The sequence below is a fragment of the Mustela nigripes genome, chromosome 5, assembly GCF_022355385.1.
Source record: "Mustela nigripes isolate SB6536 chromosome 5, MUSNIG.SB6536, whole genome shotgun sequence".
In the NCBI taxonomy this organism is placed as follows: Eukaryota; Metazoa; Chordata; class Mammalia; order Carnivora; family Mustelidae; genus Mustela; species Mustela nigripes.
Window position 1 is genome coordinate 94611086 of NC_081561.1, and position 18820 is coordinate 94629905.

At 34.2% G+C, this 18820-nt stretch overlaps 1 protein-coding gene across 5 annotated transcripts in view; it reads left to right on the top strand.

Annotated features, from left to right (window-relative positions):
• The window catches only part of STXBP5 (syntaxin binding protein 5), a 182573-nt gene continuing 163753 nt past the window's right edge, over positions 1-18820 (top strand). For all 5 annotated transcript variants that reach the window (XM_059400904.1, XM_059400906.1, XM_059400907.1 and 2 more), the window contains exons 1-2: positions 1-242; positions 1516-1613. In XM_059400904.1, coding sequence (XP_059256887.1) covers positions 90-242; positions 1516-1613 — 251 coding nt within the window. In that variant the 5' untranslated portion in view covers positions 1-89. The remainder of the gene's footprint in view (positions 243-1515; positions 1614-18820) is intronic.

Sequence of the window (18820 nt, forward strand, 5' to 3'; positions counted from 1 at the left end):
GGAAGCTGCCCTCGGCCCGGGCTCGTTTCCCGCGCCGGGGGACGCCCCTTGCCTCCCCTCGCGGGTTGCGGGGGAGCTCCGCCGAGACCATGAGGAAATTCAACATCAGGAAGGTGCTGGACGGCCTGACCGCCGGCTCGTCCTCGGCCTCGCAGCAGCAGCAGCAACAGCAGCACCCGGCTGGGAACCGGGAGCCCGAGATCCAGGAAACGCTCCAGTCCGAGCACTTTCAGCTCTGCAAGGTGAACGGAGTTCGCAGCCCCGCGAAAATTGGGGTCGTTTTAGGGGGCGGCTCGGGCTTTTCATGGGAGTGCGAGGGAATAGAACGCCAGTAATAATTATACCTCGAATGAAGGGCTCGCTCCTCCTCAAGCAAACATTTGCTTAGTGGGTTATTTTGGAGATTGACATCATCTTACTCCTTTCGGGCTTTTTTTTTTTTTTTTTCTTTCCCCTTTTCACTTGCAGCAGTCATTTCAAGGTTGCTTCTCCCGTATTTTACTGACCTTTAATTAGTATTCTTAATAACCTTAGAGCCTTTGTATGCAAACATTTTAATGTAATTCACCAACTCCGAAGTTTCCTTCGGAAACGGTGCCTAATGAATTATTGTTCATCAAAAAGCCAAACCAGTTCAACTGGATATTTGTTTCTCACCTTTCCCTTAAAATGTGGTAGGAAGCTTAAAATATGAAATCACAGGGTCCTTTTATCGCTATGTTTGATTAAAAAGTTGGTACTGTGATTTTTGCCCATTAATGGCACCATTCCCATAGCGGTCTGTAATTCGGAAAGAATGATGCAGCGAATTAATTCACTGGCTGCTCAGTGAGAAATACAAATTTGTCTTGATATTAATACTTGGCCATAAAATACCATGTGTTTGTATGTCTAAATACACATTTTGCCCTAATGCCCTAAAATTAAGGGTTCTATAGCAAAATGCAAAAATATATGTACTTATTTTCATAAGTTACAGTTACAGTTGCAAAATTTGGGGATAGATGTTTGATAATTGCTTTACTGAATCCTTGACAAAACATTGTAGGACAGTTTTTTTTTCTTTTTAGCAGTATTTGTCATTTAGCATCTGCATAAAGTAGCAAAGTTATCACACTTGAAATAAAGCATGAATTGCATTTTTACATTAATTTTGAGAATTTGTGACTACCATAACTTTAGTATTTTGGTTTCAGACATGATAGTATAAAATGTTAATAAGAAATTTTCTTCTATAGAATATCAGTATTATGGAAAGTTAGAAATTAAAATGTAAAATTGGGAGAGATATATATTTATGTATATACACACACTTTTTAAAAAAATTTCAGGTTCTATGTAAATAAGTTTTGTTAATATACATTTATAGGGTTTTTTTTTTAAGGTAGGAAGTGCATGTGTATGGGTTCTGCATCAATTTTAATTGGTTCTAGATGCTAATGCCTCTGTTGACTTTTCTGCTTTTGAATTCTGCTTGCTGCCTTCGTTGCTGTGATGTCATTTGCCCATCCATAGACTGTTCGCCATGGATTTCCCTATCAACCTTCAGCCCTGGCCTTTGATCCTGTACAGAAGATCCTGGCAGTTGGAACTCAGACTGGTGCTTTAAGGCTGTATCCTTTCATTTAAATCGCCCCTCCCCAGCAACCAACTTTTACTGTATTCTCTGCAGTTGCTTTTCCTGTTTTAATTCCAAAGAAACGGTGTGGTGAGATATATAGATATATATACCGTGAAATCATGTGGTATTGGCTTTCCCCTTGATTATACATCTATTCAGGCTATATGTTGCTGGGGGTGTTTCTTCATCTCTAAGTTTATAGTAGCTAAATATGTATCCATAGAGAGTTCTAAAGTTTTGCTGTAGTAACTACTGTCTTTGCAAGGAGCTAGAAGTTTCCAAGGGGAAATCTATCTGCTAGTATATACTAGGGGTATAGGGGTATTTTAAATGGAATGTGGCTTAAAATGAAGTTTAAAAGCACTAGTATAGGATGCACCTTAATTGCTTTTTAAAAATATTGGGCATTGGTAGATACTGAATTTATGACTTATCATTCCATTGAATTAGAGATTGAATTTGATTTGGTTGTTTCTGACTTGCCCATTGAGAAAAAACATTAGAAGACAAATCCTGTTAATTAAGTTTATATGAATAGTTATGAAGAGTTGATATTTCTAGAAGTTTTAGAAAATTTGTTAGGGTAATACAAATGGATAAGTGTAGTCCCTTTTGTAGCCTCCATTATATGTATGTAGAAACTGTTAAGTTAGCTGTACTCTGAAGCATTGGTATAAGGAGAATTACTTTTCCTGACTGTGCATGAACCATAATAGTTTTGTCATAGCATAGCATAGTTTTTCCAAATACCTGTTCAGTTTTTTGGTCTTAACAGTGGAGAATACTTCTCACTTTTATACTATTGAACTTGAAATAAAATTGTTTGCTTTTATCGTGAAATTTAACCATCCTTAACTAAAATGCCTTTATTTTTAAACTTAAAATGCAAGACTTTTAAGAGCAAATGCTTTGTTCTTTAGGATATCTGTTTCCACATATGAAGTAATGTGTTTGTAAATTAAAAAAAAAAATCACTGTATGATCACAATAGAATTACAATTGTCAAAAAAATAAAGAGAAGGAAGGAGCTTTACCCCTCACATTTTAGGTTTATCTGGCTCCTGTGAAGAGGGGAGGGGAACCTGCATTTTAGTTAAACATATGCCTTGATTTTCCTTATAATTTTCCAAAGTACTATATATGGTATCAGGATATGCCTCAAGTTTCACTTATGATTAATGATATTAATATTATTATTAAATAATATTTTTAATAATATCTTTCAAAATACTTAAAAAACTTTTCAGGTAGGCCATTGATATATATTACTGTGTGAAGTCTACATTCATAGTAAATACCAGTACTGTGGACATTCCTGTTAAAATGGTAAAATCTGACCAGGCTAGATCTGAATCTGTGAATTTCTAAGGGTATGTCTAAAGGGCTCTTGCCCAAATATCTAGATATTTGAGACTAGAATATTTTTGGCTGCAAGTGTTTAGTTGTTTTTATTCCTAAACCCAGTGATCGTTACCTTCTAGTTTAGGGCTCCTATTTTAGTCTCATGAAGATGGGACAATAATTTTAATTTTGTCAGTGTGGGTACTAGGTATGCAGCAAAATTCCATATGGTGACAAGAATAGTGCATTATTGGATCTAGAAGGACTGTTTGGAACTAAAAGCAGATTTTTGTTGTTGTTCTCCTCCCCCCCCACCACCCCACATATCATTACCGGATTAAAAGAAAAGGGAAAAAAAAAGAGTTATATCAGTTATTTTTAGATTCTGCTTTTCTTTTAAATGGGTTCCACTTTTGTCATTGTCTCAGTGTAGTCTCAATTTTCCAAACAGCAAGTCTGCCCTTTTTATTTTTAATATAAGTACCACTAGTGAGTCCAATTTTATAAAACCAAATGTTTTCCTTAGACAAGACTGTTACCCTTAATGCATTTGAGTAATTAGCAAGTTGATGCAACAGAATTAAAATATAGGCCTGATTCTAATTGCCAAATAAATGTAAGTATCGGGTGTCCAGAATCCTCACTTGTACATGAATTGCTTATATGTTTTAATAGCTAAACACTAAATGAAAGTGAACATGTAATTATAGTTTACAGTTATATTCTTTTTTTTGTTTGTTTAAATTTTAGAATATCTCCTACTGTATTTAGAATGAAGTCAGGAAAACTACCAAATATGTTTTTACTTTTTAATGAGATTTATGTGAATATTCCATAGTGATAAATTGGTTTGCCTACCAGTGATAGCAGCTAGTCATTTCTTCTGTTAGGTTTAAGTATCAGATAAGCTTAAGAGCTTTATTTATTGTGGCTTTGATTTATAGAAAATGACTAAGACCTTTTTATTTTCATTTAATATAAACATATGTAATTTAAGATCTGTATTTTTCTGTTCTTTGTTATTTTCAAAGCTAAATTAAAATCAATAGTTTCTAATTTCAAAGCTCTCTGGCTTAACATGCAGACTTACTACACATATATTCTGTTGCTCTTGTTCTTTTACATTTTTTGCTGTTTCAGTTGACTTCTTTCACTCCTTTATTTTCCTCTCACATTAGACTCTTGTAGCCTATAATAAATTTGTCCTAAAATGTGTCTTGGAACAGAAATATTCTTGTAGATAGTGTTTTCTTTCCTTTGATTGTGGAGCAGAAACGAGGAGATGTTTTCAGAAGTAGGATTGGGCTATTAGAACTTGCATTACAGGTCTGATCTGACTAATAGAATGTCTTCCTGAATGTTGGACTATACTAAATTAATCTACTTTGAGGTATAAAAAAACTAGATGAGAAAGTTACATCTGATATCTGTATTATAAGATAAGAATTAGTGAAAATCTGAATTTTTAAATAATTTTCTAACTATTAATGAGGCAAGATATATTTAATGTGTCTCTTGCATTAATGTATAGCTAGTGAATGATACTGTAAGCATGCTTTGTGTTCATTCTTCTTGGTTACTGAAAACAATGTGAGGTTGGAATGCATTTACTGATAGGAAGCAGGAAAATGTAATTTTATATACTAAGTCATATAGCTGTGATAGGATTTAATTATCTTTTTGTCATATAGAAGTAGGTATAATATGATTTTTATGATTAATCTGGGTTGAAAATTATTGGGATACAATTTCTAATTATCTATTTTCATATCAATATCTAGAAAGGGAAAAAAGGTTTTAACTGAAGAATGAAGGCATTTCTAGAATGTTATTGTTGTCCTTATCTATACTCCTGGTTTACTAGTATAATTTTGAATTACTGTAAACCATGAGGTACCCTGGCCTTTGTAATGTATTTTTGTCTGAATGCAAGGAAGTCATGTTATGTGTGACTATTTCAAGGAATAAGCAGAAAAATGAAACTTCAAATTTATTGAGTTTTTAAAAAAATTATATGAATTTTTATAATTATCAGCATTATTTAAGAACCTCATTTATTGTCTTCTTAACTTGTGGAAGATACAGTAAAATAGGCAATCTCTGATAAGGCTTGGATTGGTTTTTTTCCATATATTTTAAGGCATAGATTGTCCTCTAAACTGTAGTATAATGTAATATTGTTGAGTGCAGGCTCACAAGTTGATTTTTGTATGTTGGAGTTCATTTAACCAACACTTACTAAGTGCTAACATTGGATTATAAACTGTGGCCTGAATTCTGTCTCTTTTCTTGACACTAAGGGAATGAGGTATCTTTCAATTTTTTTTTTTCCCCCCCCCCCCCTTTAAAATGAAGATACTGTATTCTTCAAGAAACAATTCTTTAATTCCCAGTGGCTGTATATTGTTCTAGGTGAGTATTCAAAAAAAAATGGAGAATGTGATGCTTCAGAAAGTTTTCAGCCCTAACTAAAAGACCAAACAATTGAGTTTAGAGTATTATTTAGGACTTTACTGACATTCTGCAAAGTCAGATTGCAGGTAAAGTCATTACATTTGATGCCACATTAGTAGATGGGGATCACATAGAGTAATAGGGAAGACAGACTGGGAAAATTATTCTAGGCAAACAGTATGGGCAACAGTAGAAAAGTGAATTATGATAGTTAAGAGGAGTACTAAAGAGACAGTTTGGAATAGTGATGCTAATTGAATTGGAGACAGAAATGGGAGCCAGTTGATGGAGATATTGAATGTTAACCTGAATTATCTTGATTAGTGTCTCTCAGTAGTGGTAGCATTTTGGACTGGATAATTCAGTGGGTTTATCCAGCACATTGCAAGCCATTTAATATCTCTGGCTTCTACGTACTAAATGTCAGGGTTGCCCCTGCTGTCAATATGGCAGCTTAGCCTCACATAGTTCCAGGTATTCCCTGGACTTAGCCCAGGTTGTTCACCAGTAAATAGGATCATAATCCTACTGAGGTCATGAGGTTAGCATCATGATTAAATGTAGTAATGCATATGTGTAGCTTTTAAGGCCATGCAGAGACAGTTTGGTGAATACTCAATATATGATATTTTGAAAGTTTTTATATTAGTTTTAATATTAAGGACCTTCATTACTTCATTTCAGCAGATACTTGTTGAGAGGCATCTGGGTGTCAGGAATTATTTAAGAATGCCTTAATTTCATTTATATTTGTAGCTAATGCAGTCATTTTAAAAAATCTTGAAAAAGTACTATTCTTTTTTCTTTGATTGAAATGGCCCTGTTTTCCTCAGTCACAAGGTTGCAAAATTTCTATTGAGACATAATGGGATAATCTATGTGAAAGTTTCTTGGGCATAGTAGGCAGTAAATGTTTAGTAATTTTGCACTTGTAAGATAGCATTAGAATGTTTGACTTGCTGCTTAGTATTTTTATTTTGAAAACAATTACAGTATTGGAAAAATTTAGGAATCTGATTTTTGTTCAGATTAGTTCAAAGTGAAATAGTTAAAAGTGAAATTTAGCTAGAATTAAGCCAGATTTTTATCTCCTCTTCTCTGCTGCCATCATTTTTGTTCATGGAAGAATTCTAGTCATTTGGAATTCTAGCTCCAGAGGAGAAACAAGGACTTTGAAATACTTTTACTTCTCAACTCTTAGCTCTTTATTAAAGAGGACTTTGTATAAAAGGAAGAGTGAGTACCGTGTCAGCAGTAGGTTGTGATTCTCAGCATGAACTACTGCAGTGGGAGGAATAGGCAGTTTTACTTTAGAAACGATGCCTGCCTAGAAGGAGTTACTTTGCAGTGAATTTCTTTTTTGAGGGAAACAAGGTACAATAGAATCTGAATGGAATTGAAAATTAGTAGGGAATCAAGTCTGCTTAGTAAGCCTTTCTTCCTTAAGTAGATGGATTTTTGTTTGGTATTCTGTGTTTTCCATTTGTTTTTTAGTATCATTTACCTTTAAAATCATAACCTGACTTTGCCTTCCTGAAGGGAATAGATAAAGGAATTTTCAAAGGATCATTTTATCTTTAGAAGATTTGTGTTCTGGTCTTCAAACTAATTTTGGTTAAGCTAGCTAAAATTTAGTCTGGGCTTCAGTGTCCTTTCCTGTACAATGAGGAAATTGGGATGCATGATATCTCGAGTCTTTCAGCTCTAGGATCTTAGAGTTTCTTTTTCTGTGGAAGATTTGGGAATGCTCTGAATCAGTTCCATCTAGAGCCATCTTCTGATTGATTGTTCTGAGTACCTGTTAAAGAGGATAAAGTACTGGACTCCATCCCATTGTAGGGTCCTTTACTTTGTATCCATTGATTGCATTCAAAATCCAAGTCTGTAGCTACACAAATGTAAACGTTTGTTTACAAAAGGGAGCAGGAAAAAGTATATGAAAAACATGCACTTTTTTCATTATTGAAATACAACTCACGTTGGATACTTAAGATACTAGGATTGCATTTTTATTGTATAACAGATGAAGTCTCATTATGACATAGGAAACGCGGGTATTTTAAAAATACTGTTAACTGAGTTTACTTTCTTTCCTTTCTTGGGTGTAAATAGTAAGGATATAAAATCAAAATGAAATTACACAAAATTAATAATGTAAAACTCAAGTTTTTACCAGTAGCAGATGGGCTTATTAGAAAATGAAAGAGAATTGCAAGCTGGAACAAACTGCTGCTGAAAAACTCTAGGCAAGTGCAGGGAACAAAGGACAGGACCCTTTTTTAAAGAGAAATGGGGTAAGTTGGGAAGGCAGTTAGGAAGTATCTGTCCATTTGAGTAAGCCAGGAATTCAAAGTGTGGTGGCTTCTCATTGGTGTAGCTGTTGCCTGGGGAGGTGATGAGGAAAGTGTCGCCTCCTTTGGCTGGAGTAATAGAGTAGTATCCAGTGCATGGTCAAGTCCATCTCTTCCTTTTAGCTCTGCAACTAACCAAAAGCGGTAGGGGCATGAGAACTCCCCTGCCAAAACCTCCCAACATCTATTTTAGTGAGATTTCCCATTACTAATTTTCACAGTTCCTAGTCACCTGATTTTATTAATTTTTATATAAGAGATTTAATATAGGGATTATTAAATTGCTGGTGTATAAGTTGAGTGCTAAATTTGGTAATTGTTTAGTTACTTAGAGTAGTAACTAGTAATGTACATGTAGGTAATTGGACTGTAGGGGTATCACTAAATGAAAGGTAAGCTTTGGTTGTTTTTGTTTGGCTTTAACTTCATGTGTTGGAAAGTTAATAATGAGTTTCAGTATTGTTTTGTTTTATAATGTACAAATGAGAACTTCTTGCAGTGATTCCACATTGTATCATCATTAGAAGGTTTATAGTGTCTTGGGATTACAGATAATGAAATGTTTTTAGTTTGACCTAAACAGATCTGTTGAGAATGTAACAGAATAATACATGGAAAATGGCATTTTACTGTGTATCACCTTTTATGTTTGAATGGTTTTTATTAATATAGTTACCCACTTTTGGATTTAGTAATCCTAGTTGCTTGAATCTCTTACTTGTGTTTCATTTTAAAGAAATTTTGGACAGTAGTTTGTTTACTGCATAACTTTTTCTTTTTTGGCTGTGGAGGGTAAGTAGGGGAAAGAATTGTTGATACAGTTTACTTCTTACTACTTTCTGTTCCACAGAGGGCCATTTGTTTAGTGATCCCTTCAATCTAGAATAATTTTTCCCTGTTAAAGTAATTCTTACCTTTAAAGGTCAGTGCCTTTGTCTTTGTGATTATGTATTTGATTTAATTCCATCCCCAGTTCCACCCATGTAGCCATCTTTCTTTTAATTCAGCATTTCCACTCTACCCTTCTTTATAAGTAATATTTAAGCATTTTTAGATAACCAAAATTATAATTTGAAATTATAGCTATAATATTGAGTGGTATTTTCTTTTAAAACAAATTGTCAGAAACATTACCACAAATGAGAAGATACGGTGGAGTTTAAAGTGATACAAAACAATTAACTAGTATCCTTTACTTAATCAAGAGTCCAGAATCTGGACAGTAGTTGGTATATAATTCTAAAATCACAACAGAATAAAGAAATAAATAGCACAACAGAAGGAACACAAAGTCTTTTTTTTTTTTTTTTTTTTTTTTTTTTTTTAAGATTTATGTATTCTGGAAGAGACAGGGGGGAGAGAGAATTCTGAAGCAGACTCCCTGCTGAGTGTGGAGTGCCACAGATAGCTTGATCTCAGGACCCTGAGATCAGCACCAGAGAGTGGCTGCTCAACAGACTGAGCCACCCCAGGTGCCCCAGGAACACACATTCTTAAATGATTAACTTAATATGTTCTCTACTAAATACCATATAGAAGATGGGTGTGTGTGTGCTCTTGCATGCATTTAAAATAATGAAGACCTAGATTCTTAGTTCAGGAATCAGGGCTAGATAGTAAATATATTAGCTTTTTAGTTTCTAACACAATTAATCAACTCTGCCAGTGTGGCACAAAAGCATCCGTAGACAGTATGTGAAAGAAGGAGTATAGATGTGTTTTAATAAAACTTTGTTTATAAAAACAGGCGGTGGACTGCATTTGGCCCACAAGCTAAAGTTTGCCAGTTTAAAATCCCTGTTTTAATTCATCAGGCTGCCTTGCTTTTAAATCCATAGTGGCAAGGAACGCTCAGGAAGGAACCACTTCAGGCATTTTTGTAGTTAATGCAAGTATAATTTGTGAAACTTATCAGTTTAAGTTTAGCATTTTAGTCATAAATGGAAAATGGTTTAAGAAAAAATTAGTAATTCTAAATGATATATAGTACTTCTGTATGCCAGGTTAAAACTTCTGTAAATATTTTTTGGTCCTATGGAAGAGGCTTTTTTTTGGATGGGGTTAATATGATAATGAAGATGCTTAATTAGGTGTCTTTCAGGGGCAGTTTAGTAATCACTTTTGTTAATAAAGTATTCAGTTTGTTTGAGACCTTTACTACCCAATTTTGCTTAAAAATGTTTGCATTTGTAGCTTTTAATATTTTTATTAATATTATATAGAAATGTAGATACATTTATATAGATACTTTTATTATTTTTTAAGATTTTATTTATTTGAGAGAGCGTGAGAGAGTGCACAAGCCACAGGAGAGGGGCAGAAGGAGAGGGAGAAGCAGGCTCCCTGTCATGCCTGGAGCCTAACTTGGGGCTCTGGATCCCAAGACCCTGGGATCATGACCTGAGCTCAAGGCAGATGCTTAACTGATTGAGCCACTTAGACTCTCAGAAAAATTTTAAAGATAAAAGTGAATGTAAGCACTGTACTAAAATATTGCCATTTTGTAATTGTCTGCAAATTTTGATTAAAAAATAACCAATTTTCATTTGTGAAAGAAAACAACCTGAAAAATAATGTATTAAAAAAAAAAAGAAAACTCGTAAAGTTCCTAGAAGCAAGTTCAGGTGCATGGTTACGTTCTTTAGAGTTGAATATAATGCATGACCCTTGGGAATAATGTGTGATACTTTAATTGAAAACTGAAATCAGATCTGCTTTTTGAAAAATTTTTATAGTTGCTCACTAGATCATTTTCAAGTAGCATTAAGTAAGAGTATTTTGTTCAGTAAATAAGGCTAATTTCTACTTGATTCCATTTCTCTAACTGGAGAACTTCCTTTTGGAAGTTGTTACCCAAGACAAATAAATGAAGACATGCTCAGGGTATTTCTTTACTGGTGCTGTAATTTAAAAATGGATGTTGAGGGCCTCCTGGCTGGCTCAGTTGGTATTGCATATGACTCTTGATCTTAGAGTTGTGAGTTCAAGCCCCACATTGGGTGTGGAGCCTACTTTAAATAATAAATAATATTAAAAATGAATGCTGTTCTAGAGTAACTTAGATTCCCTTGGAATGGAAAATATAAAGGGGTTTTAACTAAAAAGTGGCTAATATTCTTGGTCTTGTAATTCTTCATTTGAAAATTAAGGTTTGCTTAGCCCGTGTTATTTGTAAAATACATAGTCTTAGAAATTATATGGTAGTTACAGTTTACATGAGATTTTTTAAATTTTAAAATAAGGATTTTGTATATCCCTAGTTTAAGTTTTGTTTGTGTTTCCCTTTCAGTAAGTGCTATCTAGAATTTTTGAAGTTTTCTTGGTGAGGTTGTCTGTTGAGGAGTGATTAATCTTACCCTTTCTTGAAAGTACATAATCTTTTCTTGTAAGAGCAGTACCTCTGCTTTTTCACAGCAGTACTCTGCCAGAGGTGACTATAAATCTAGTGGCATCAGCTATTGCAGTACTTTCTGCTAAATTGCTTTCCTTTTGTGTATTTTTTTTCTTTTTGTCTTTTGAAAAGGAGAAAAAGTGGAGCAGACTTTTCCATCTATTCAGTGTCTGTACTGTATTTTTCATAATAGGTTGTATTTTTCTTTTAAAATTCACTTTGCCATACTTGAGAAAAGAACTTAGCCATTAAGCATCTGAGAATGGATGCTGGGATAAAAGACTGTTTTTACCTGATATATCAGAATGCACATTGTTTCTTGTTTCTCTAACCCAGACCACTCTGTATGCCTGTATTTCTTGTAGAGTGAGCAAGTGATTCATTTCAAAGTATATTTATGTATCAAAAGCTATCCTAAATAATTGCCTGTGATAATAAATATAATTCACTTTGACTCCTTTTGAGAAAATCCTAACTCCAAAACAAGGAATAGTAAGGATGAATATTTTTTCAACAACTCTAATTTGTTTACCAATAATAAAAAATTCTTACCAAAAATAATAGTAGAAGAGGTAACTACAGGCCTATTTCAATTCAGTGAATACTATGAGTTAGTCTGGATATGGTAGTTACTTGTTTGTTTTGATATTTCTTTCATTCACATGAAAAGGAAGCAGTTCACTGAAATAATTTTTCAAATACCATTGGAAGTTTATTGTAAGTAGTTATGTTGCATTAAGGAAGGTTTTAATGTTGATCTATGTATCTTTCATAGTTATTTTTAACATTTTTATTACATTTTTACTGCAGAAATAGTACACATTATAGTTTTGCTTAAATAGCAGACTAGCAGAATGTTAAAATTGTGAGTCAGCAGTAAAATTATGTCCACCCTTATCATCATGAAGATGTAGTTAACTTCATTTATTAAAATATTAATTTTTAAAATAGACTATTTTTTGAGCAGTATTTGGGCTCAGCAGAAGGTACAGAGATTTCCCAAATTTCCCTCTCTGTACTCAGCATACCCCCTCCATTACCAACATCCTCCACCAGAGTGGGGCATTTGTTATAACTGAATAACCAACACAGACACGTTATCATCCAAAATCCGTGGTTTATATTAAAGCTCACTCTTGCTGTTATGCATACTATGGGTTTTGGCAAATATATGACATGTATGCACCATACAGTATCATACAGTATAGTTTCATCGCCTAAAATCCTCTGTGTTCCACCTATTCATCTCTTCTTGCCCTGCAATCCCCAACTCCTGGTAACTAATTATCTTCTTATTGTCTCTAGAATTTTGCCTTTTCCAGAATGTTCCTGTAGTTGGAATCATACTACAGGATACGCCCTTTCACATCCTAACTTCTGCTCTGTGTCTTTTCATGGCTGATAGTTCATTTTTTTCAATGCTGAATAATATTTCATTGCCTGGATGGCTATAGTTTGGTTATCCCTTCACCTATTGAAGGACAGATTGGTTCCTTGCAAGTTTTGGCAATTATGAATGAAGCAGATACAAAAGTTCCTGTGCGGGTTTTTGTGTGTATAGAAGCTTTTAGCTTCTTTGGGTAAATACCAACAAGTGCAGTTACTAGATTGTATGTATGATAAGACTATGTTTGGTTTTATAAGAAACTACCAGACTGTCATCCAGAGTAGCCGTACCATTTTGCATTCACACCAGCAGTGAACAGGAGTTCTCTTGATCTCCATTTTTATCAGCATTTGATATTGTCAGTTCTGGATATTGGCTATTTTGTTAAGTTTGTTGCAGTAACTCCTTGTTTTAGTTTGCATTTCTCTGGTGACATACAGCAACTTTTCATATGCTTGTTTGCTATTTGTATGTCTGGTGAGGTGTCTGTTAATGTCTTTGGCCCATTTTTTAGTTGGGTCGTTCATTTTCTTCTTGTTGAGTTTTAAGAATTCTTTGTATATTTTGGATATCAGTCTTCTAAAATATTTTCTCCAAGTCTATGCCTGTGTTCTCATTCTCTTGACCTTGTGTTTTACAAAGCACAAGGCTTTAATTTTAAAGAAGTCCAGCTTATCAAATTTTTTTTTTTCCCCAGGGATTGTGCTTTTGGTGTTGTACTTAAAAAGTCATTGTCATACACAGGGTCATCTAAGTTTTCTTCTATGTTATCTTCTAGTTTTATAGTTTTGCATTTCACATTTATGTCTGCGATTAATTTTGAGTTAATTTTTTGTGAATAGTGCAAGGTTTGTATCTAGATTCATTTTTGGTGGTAAAGTGTGAGGGGAGGAGAAGCATTCTGTTTGATTAGGTCTTAGTCTTTTAGTGAGCCAGAGCTTCTGAACTGTGAAACTCTCAAGTGATTCTTAGTCACCACCAGCCCCCTCCCCCAGGTAAGTTAGGATGGCTAGAGTGGATTGGAGTTGGATATTTCCCTTCCGCCTCATCAGTTCAGCTCTGATAAACCCCCAGCTGGTTAGGCTCCCATTAGTTTCTCCTGAAGGAAGGTCTTGTTAAGAACAGAATGCTCCAGTGTATTTTAAAGTCATTGCTTTTCTCCACCCATTGCTGGAAGCAGGAGGGGATTTTTCTCAGATATTTGCAGTGGGAACCTGGTAGAGCTCTTAGAGGCAAAACTCACTAAAGTGTTAAGGATTCCCCACTCTCCGTTCATGACTGGGACCCCTTTGAGTCTTCAACCTCTGAAGTGGTGGTGGTCACACTGATCAGGTGGAGGAGGCAGGTGAAGCAATCTCAGATGAGAAAGCTGCAGCCACACATAGGTTGTCTTATTTATCACAGATCATTTGAAATATTTCCATTTTTTTGAGTCAGGTAAATGTATGAAGTACTGCATCTTTTTTTTTTGTTGACTGTCACTTATATCTTATAATGTGAAATAACAGAAATGAAATTTCTCAGCTGCTCAATGATTGTTGTTTATGTTTACACTAAATGGTGGAGTTGGTCTGATGCTAAAGCTCTTCTTCATTTTTAGAGTGCTTTCATCACTATTCTTTGACCACATTATGGTGGTCTTTAGATTTTAACTTTGTTATTGAAAGTAATCACATTATGATTAAGTTTCTTCAAGACATAAGCCATTAAAAATAAAAATCCACTGAGCTTTTATTTAGGGTATTAAGCCGGTTGAGAGTAGCAGCACCTTGAATCCTTAGTAGAGATGTGAATTACTCTGCTTGCTAAAAGTGTAAGAATGCACTAAAATAAATGGTAACAAGTTAGTGGAAATCATCAGGGTTTATGATGGGTAATTTTAATCAGGGAGGAACAGTTTACCCTTCAAAGTCGTTCTTGGTTTTTTAGCAGAATATATGTTCAATGAAAGTTCCTTTTACACAATATTATGTAATTAAATGTATGATACTGTAGGATAATTTATTAGTCACTTACGAGTTCATGAAAAGTTCAGTTATCTGTATTCTCATCTTTAAACTTTGCAGAATATAAATATATTTTTAGAAACTGCACAGCATATCAAAGTTCTCCACTTGCTTTCCATTTTATATGTATTCCAGTCTTACATTCCTAATTTGGAAAATTGATGTGTCACTTCTGTATAGGTTGGAATAATGGCAGTACTTTCTTTGCCCTTTTTTTCGTTGACAGGAATTGATGAACAGATTCTCTGAGAATATATATGATCCTTAAAAATCTTAATAATTTATTAAATATATACTGTCTTGATATTATCTCATTCTTCATAAAAGCAGAGGTTGCCAAAATATGCATGCAATACACAGTGGTAGTGAGAGTAGTGAAAACTTGCCTAGAAGCTGTACTCTTCAGAATTCACCACTGGCAGGGGTCCCCTTGCCTGCTTCCTTGACTATTTTTTTATGCTACTTTGCTGACAGGATGGTAGAAATCCAGGGGCAGGATAAACAGAGGAACTGTTGCTGTGATTGTAATACCAGCCTAACAAGTGATTGGAAGGTAAAAGGAATAGGCTGACTTATAGATTCATGGAATTTTAAAAGCTTTTGAAGGGTTTTATCTGTTGTGTATCATCTATTAAATACTTCCTGTGTTTAAATCTTGAATGAAATAAAAATATTTAAAAATTGAATGCAAGACAGAAGGAAATAAGGAGCTTAATTGCAAAAATACTAAACTGTAGTGTGATTTTTTTTTTAACATCATCTTATGCTGCATTTCAGTTAAGTTGCTAAATAGTTAAATTCATTGCTTGTGACAGATATTTTTAATCATAGATAAAAGGGATTTTTAAAACTTTACTTAAGAATACGGTGTTTAATTTGTTTCATTAATAATTGCAATCATTTTCGGCCTTAAATTCTGTCTTTTGTTTTTCCTTATTTGTATTATCATTCATCAGTCATACAAGCTGATTCTCCTTTTTTTTTTTTTTATAACAGTTTTACTGAAGTACTTTTCAATACCATAAAATTTACCCTTTTAAAGTGTATGGTTCAGGGCTTTTCATTATATCCATTGAGTGATGCAATCATCGGCATTCTGAGCTTCTGAATATTTTCTTTACCCCGGTAAAAAAAAACCCCATACCTGCTTCACCCTTTGCACCCAGTCTTTCACAACCACTTATTTACTTTCTATTTCTATGGATTCATCTACAGTGGGCATTTCATATATAAATGGAATTATTTAATATGTAGACTTTTATGATTGGCTCCTTTAGTTAGCATAGTGTCCTTAAGATTTATCCATACTTTTAGTGGTTCTTTTCTTTTTATGGTTGAATAGTTCGTTGTATAAATACACTGCATATTATTTATACAATAGTTACTGGACATTCAGGTTTTCTTCTTTTTTGGCTAGTAGGAATAATGCTGTGAACATTTGTGTGGAAGTTTTGTGTGTATGTATATTTTAATTTCTCTTGTTTATATTCCTCAGAGTAGAATTGCTGAGTCATATGGTTACTCTGTTTTTAACATAGAGGAATTGCCAATTATTTTCCAAAGTGGTTGTACTACTTTATAGTTCTACCAGGTAATTTAGAGTTTTCATTTCTTCACATCCTTACAAACTCTTGTCTTATCTTTTATAATCATAGTAGAGGAGGTGAAGTGGTATTTCACTATGGCTTTGATTTGCATTTCCCTGTGATTAATGATGTTGAGCATCTTTTCATGTATATTTTAGCTATATGTGTATCTTTTTTTCAGAAATGTCTATTCATTAGACATTTTCTCCATTTTGAAATTGGATTTTTTTTTGTTACTCAGATGTAAAAGCCTTTTATATATTCTGAATATTAAATCCTTATTGGATATATGATTTACATATTCTCCTATTCTGTGGACTGTTGTTTTCACTTTCTTAATGATGTCCTTTGAAGCACAAAATGCTTTTCATGTTATTGAAATCTAATTTACTTTTGTTTTTGTGGTTTATGCTTTTGGGTTTAAGTCACAACCTTATCTGAGGTCACAAAGATGTATGCTTTCTTCTAAGAGTTTTACAGTATTAGCTCTTGAATTTAGATCTCTATTTTGAGCTAATATTTTTTATGTAGTGTGAGATAAGGGTCCAAATTCATTCATTCTCATGTAGATATCTAGTTATCCAAGACCATTTGTTGAAAACATTTATCTTTCTCTGTTGAATTTTCTTTTTTTTTTTTTAAAGATTTTTAAAATTTATTTGTCAGACAGAATGAGAGTGAGCAAGCACAAGCAGGCAGAGCAGGTAGAGCAGGTAGAGCAGGCAGAGGGAGAAGGCTCCCCGCTGAGCAAAAGCTTGATGCAGGACTCAGTTCTAGGACCCTGAGATCCTGACCTGAGCTGAAGGCAGAGGCTTAACTGACTGAGCCACCCAGGTGTCCCTAAAGTCCTTTCTCAACATGTGAAAATTGGCTCTTTTTTTGTGCAGCAAGGCTTGGTGATTGATATGTAAATATTTGTATTCACGTATATATGTGTGTACTGGAGTTAGACTGCCTGGATTCAAACCCCAGCTTTACTAACTAGCTGAGTGGCCTTGGGCAAATTATTTAGCCTTATTGTACCTCAGTTTCCTCTTTGATAAACAACAGAGCCTACAGAAGAAGTACTTTTGTAAGCTAATATATGTATGGTACTTGCCATGTATTAAGTGTTTAATAAATCTTAACTACTGTGACAATAATGATGTACTTAAAGGCTTCCTAATTCCTCCTTTCTTCCTCGTTTTCCAAAAACAAAACAAAAACCCCGTTTATACAGGGTTGAATTTAATGATACAATATTAAAAAAGGCTTGACTGGTCTTGGTCCTTGTCTTTGCTTATCTGTCCCACATATCTCTTCCTGATTATTCTTAAGTAATTGCTAGTTTCATCATATTATTTTTTTCCTTAAATATTTCTGTCTTCACTGTTGCTTACTTAAAGGATGTCTAAACTCAAAAGATTTGCATTCAGAGACTTTGCTCTCAGCCTGTTTTAGGCTTGTCTTCTGCTGCTCTTCTTTGGGCATTATGATGGTGTTTTTCTGGACAAGAGCCCTAAGTAGCTGTGCAGAAGGTATGTGGCCTGTGTTATGGGCCATATAAATTAACTGGTTTATATCAGAGACAAAGTTGACTAGTAGGATTAGGTAGGTAACCTAGCTCTTGATGGGCAAGCAGTAAAAAGAAAAAAAAATGGGGACTAAAAGTATCTATGATAGCAAGATAGCACTATTTTTAAGATTTTATTTATTTATTTGACAGAGATCATAAGTAGTCAGACAGGCAGAGAGAGAGGAGGAAGCAGGCTCCCTGCTGAGCAGAGAGCCCCATGCCCAGCTTGATCCCAGGACCCTGAGATCATGACCTGAGCTGAAGGCAGAGGCTTTAACCCCGGAGCCACCCAGGCGCCCCAGATAACACTATTTTTAGAAGACTACATTAGTGTTAGAATTAAAAGGTAAAATATGTTGACACCAAGAAATACTCAGTGGAGCCTTACAATTTGGCTTTGTTTTACAGTTGACTCATGCATATATAAAGGAGCAGGCATCATAATAATCAATATTTCTTTAACAAATATCTTTGTAGAATTGTTCAGTATATAACCTTTTCTTCTGGGTTTTCTTCATTTTGTACATAGCTGCAACAGGAATAATTTATAAAGCAGAACTTTGTTACAGTGTTTGTCTATTGTCTAATAAAACTGTTACCTCTGTAATAACAATATTAGGAAGAACCATATATGCAAGAAGCAATAATGATTAGAAAAATATGAGAAGATATGAATATTTGCACCTATGACATGTTTGTTTAGTGCTCTAATATAGTCAAAATTGTTTTCTTACATTATGGTATGTCTACTATAAGGTATCTTTAGTTCTTGTTAAAGTAATGAATATACTAGTTAAATAGTGATAATGGGTGGGTACCATTTGGGGAGTACACTATCAATAGTTTTAGTTCTCACCACAGCTCTGCAAGCTAAACTAGTATCTGTACTTTATAGACAAGAAGGTAGACAACCATAATACAATAATAGTAGGGGACTTTAACACTCCCCTCACTGAAATGGACAGGTCATCCAAGCAAAAGATCAGCAAGGAAATAAAGACCTTAAACGACACAATGGACCAGATGGACATCACAGATATATTCAGAATATTTCATCCCAAAGCAACAGAATACACATTCTTCTCTAGTGCACATGGAACATTCTCAAGAATAGATCACATCCTCGGT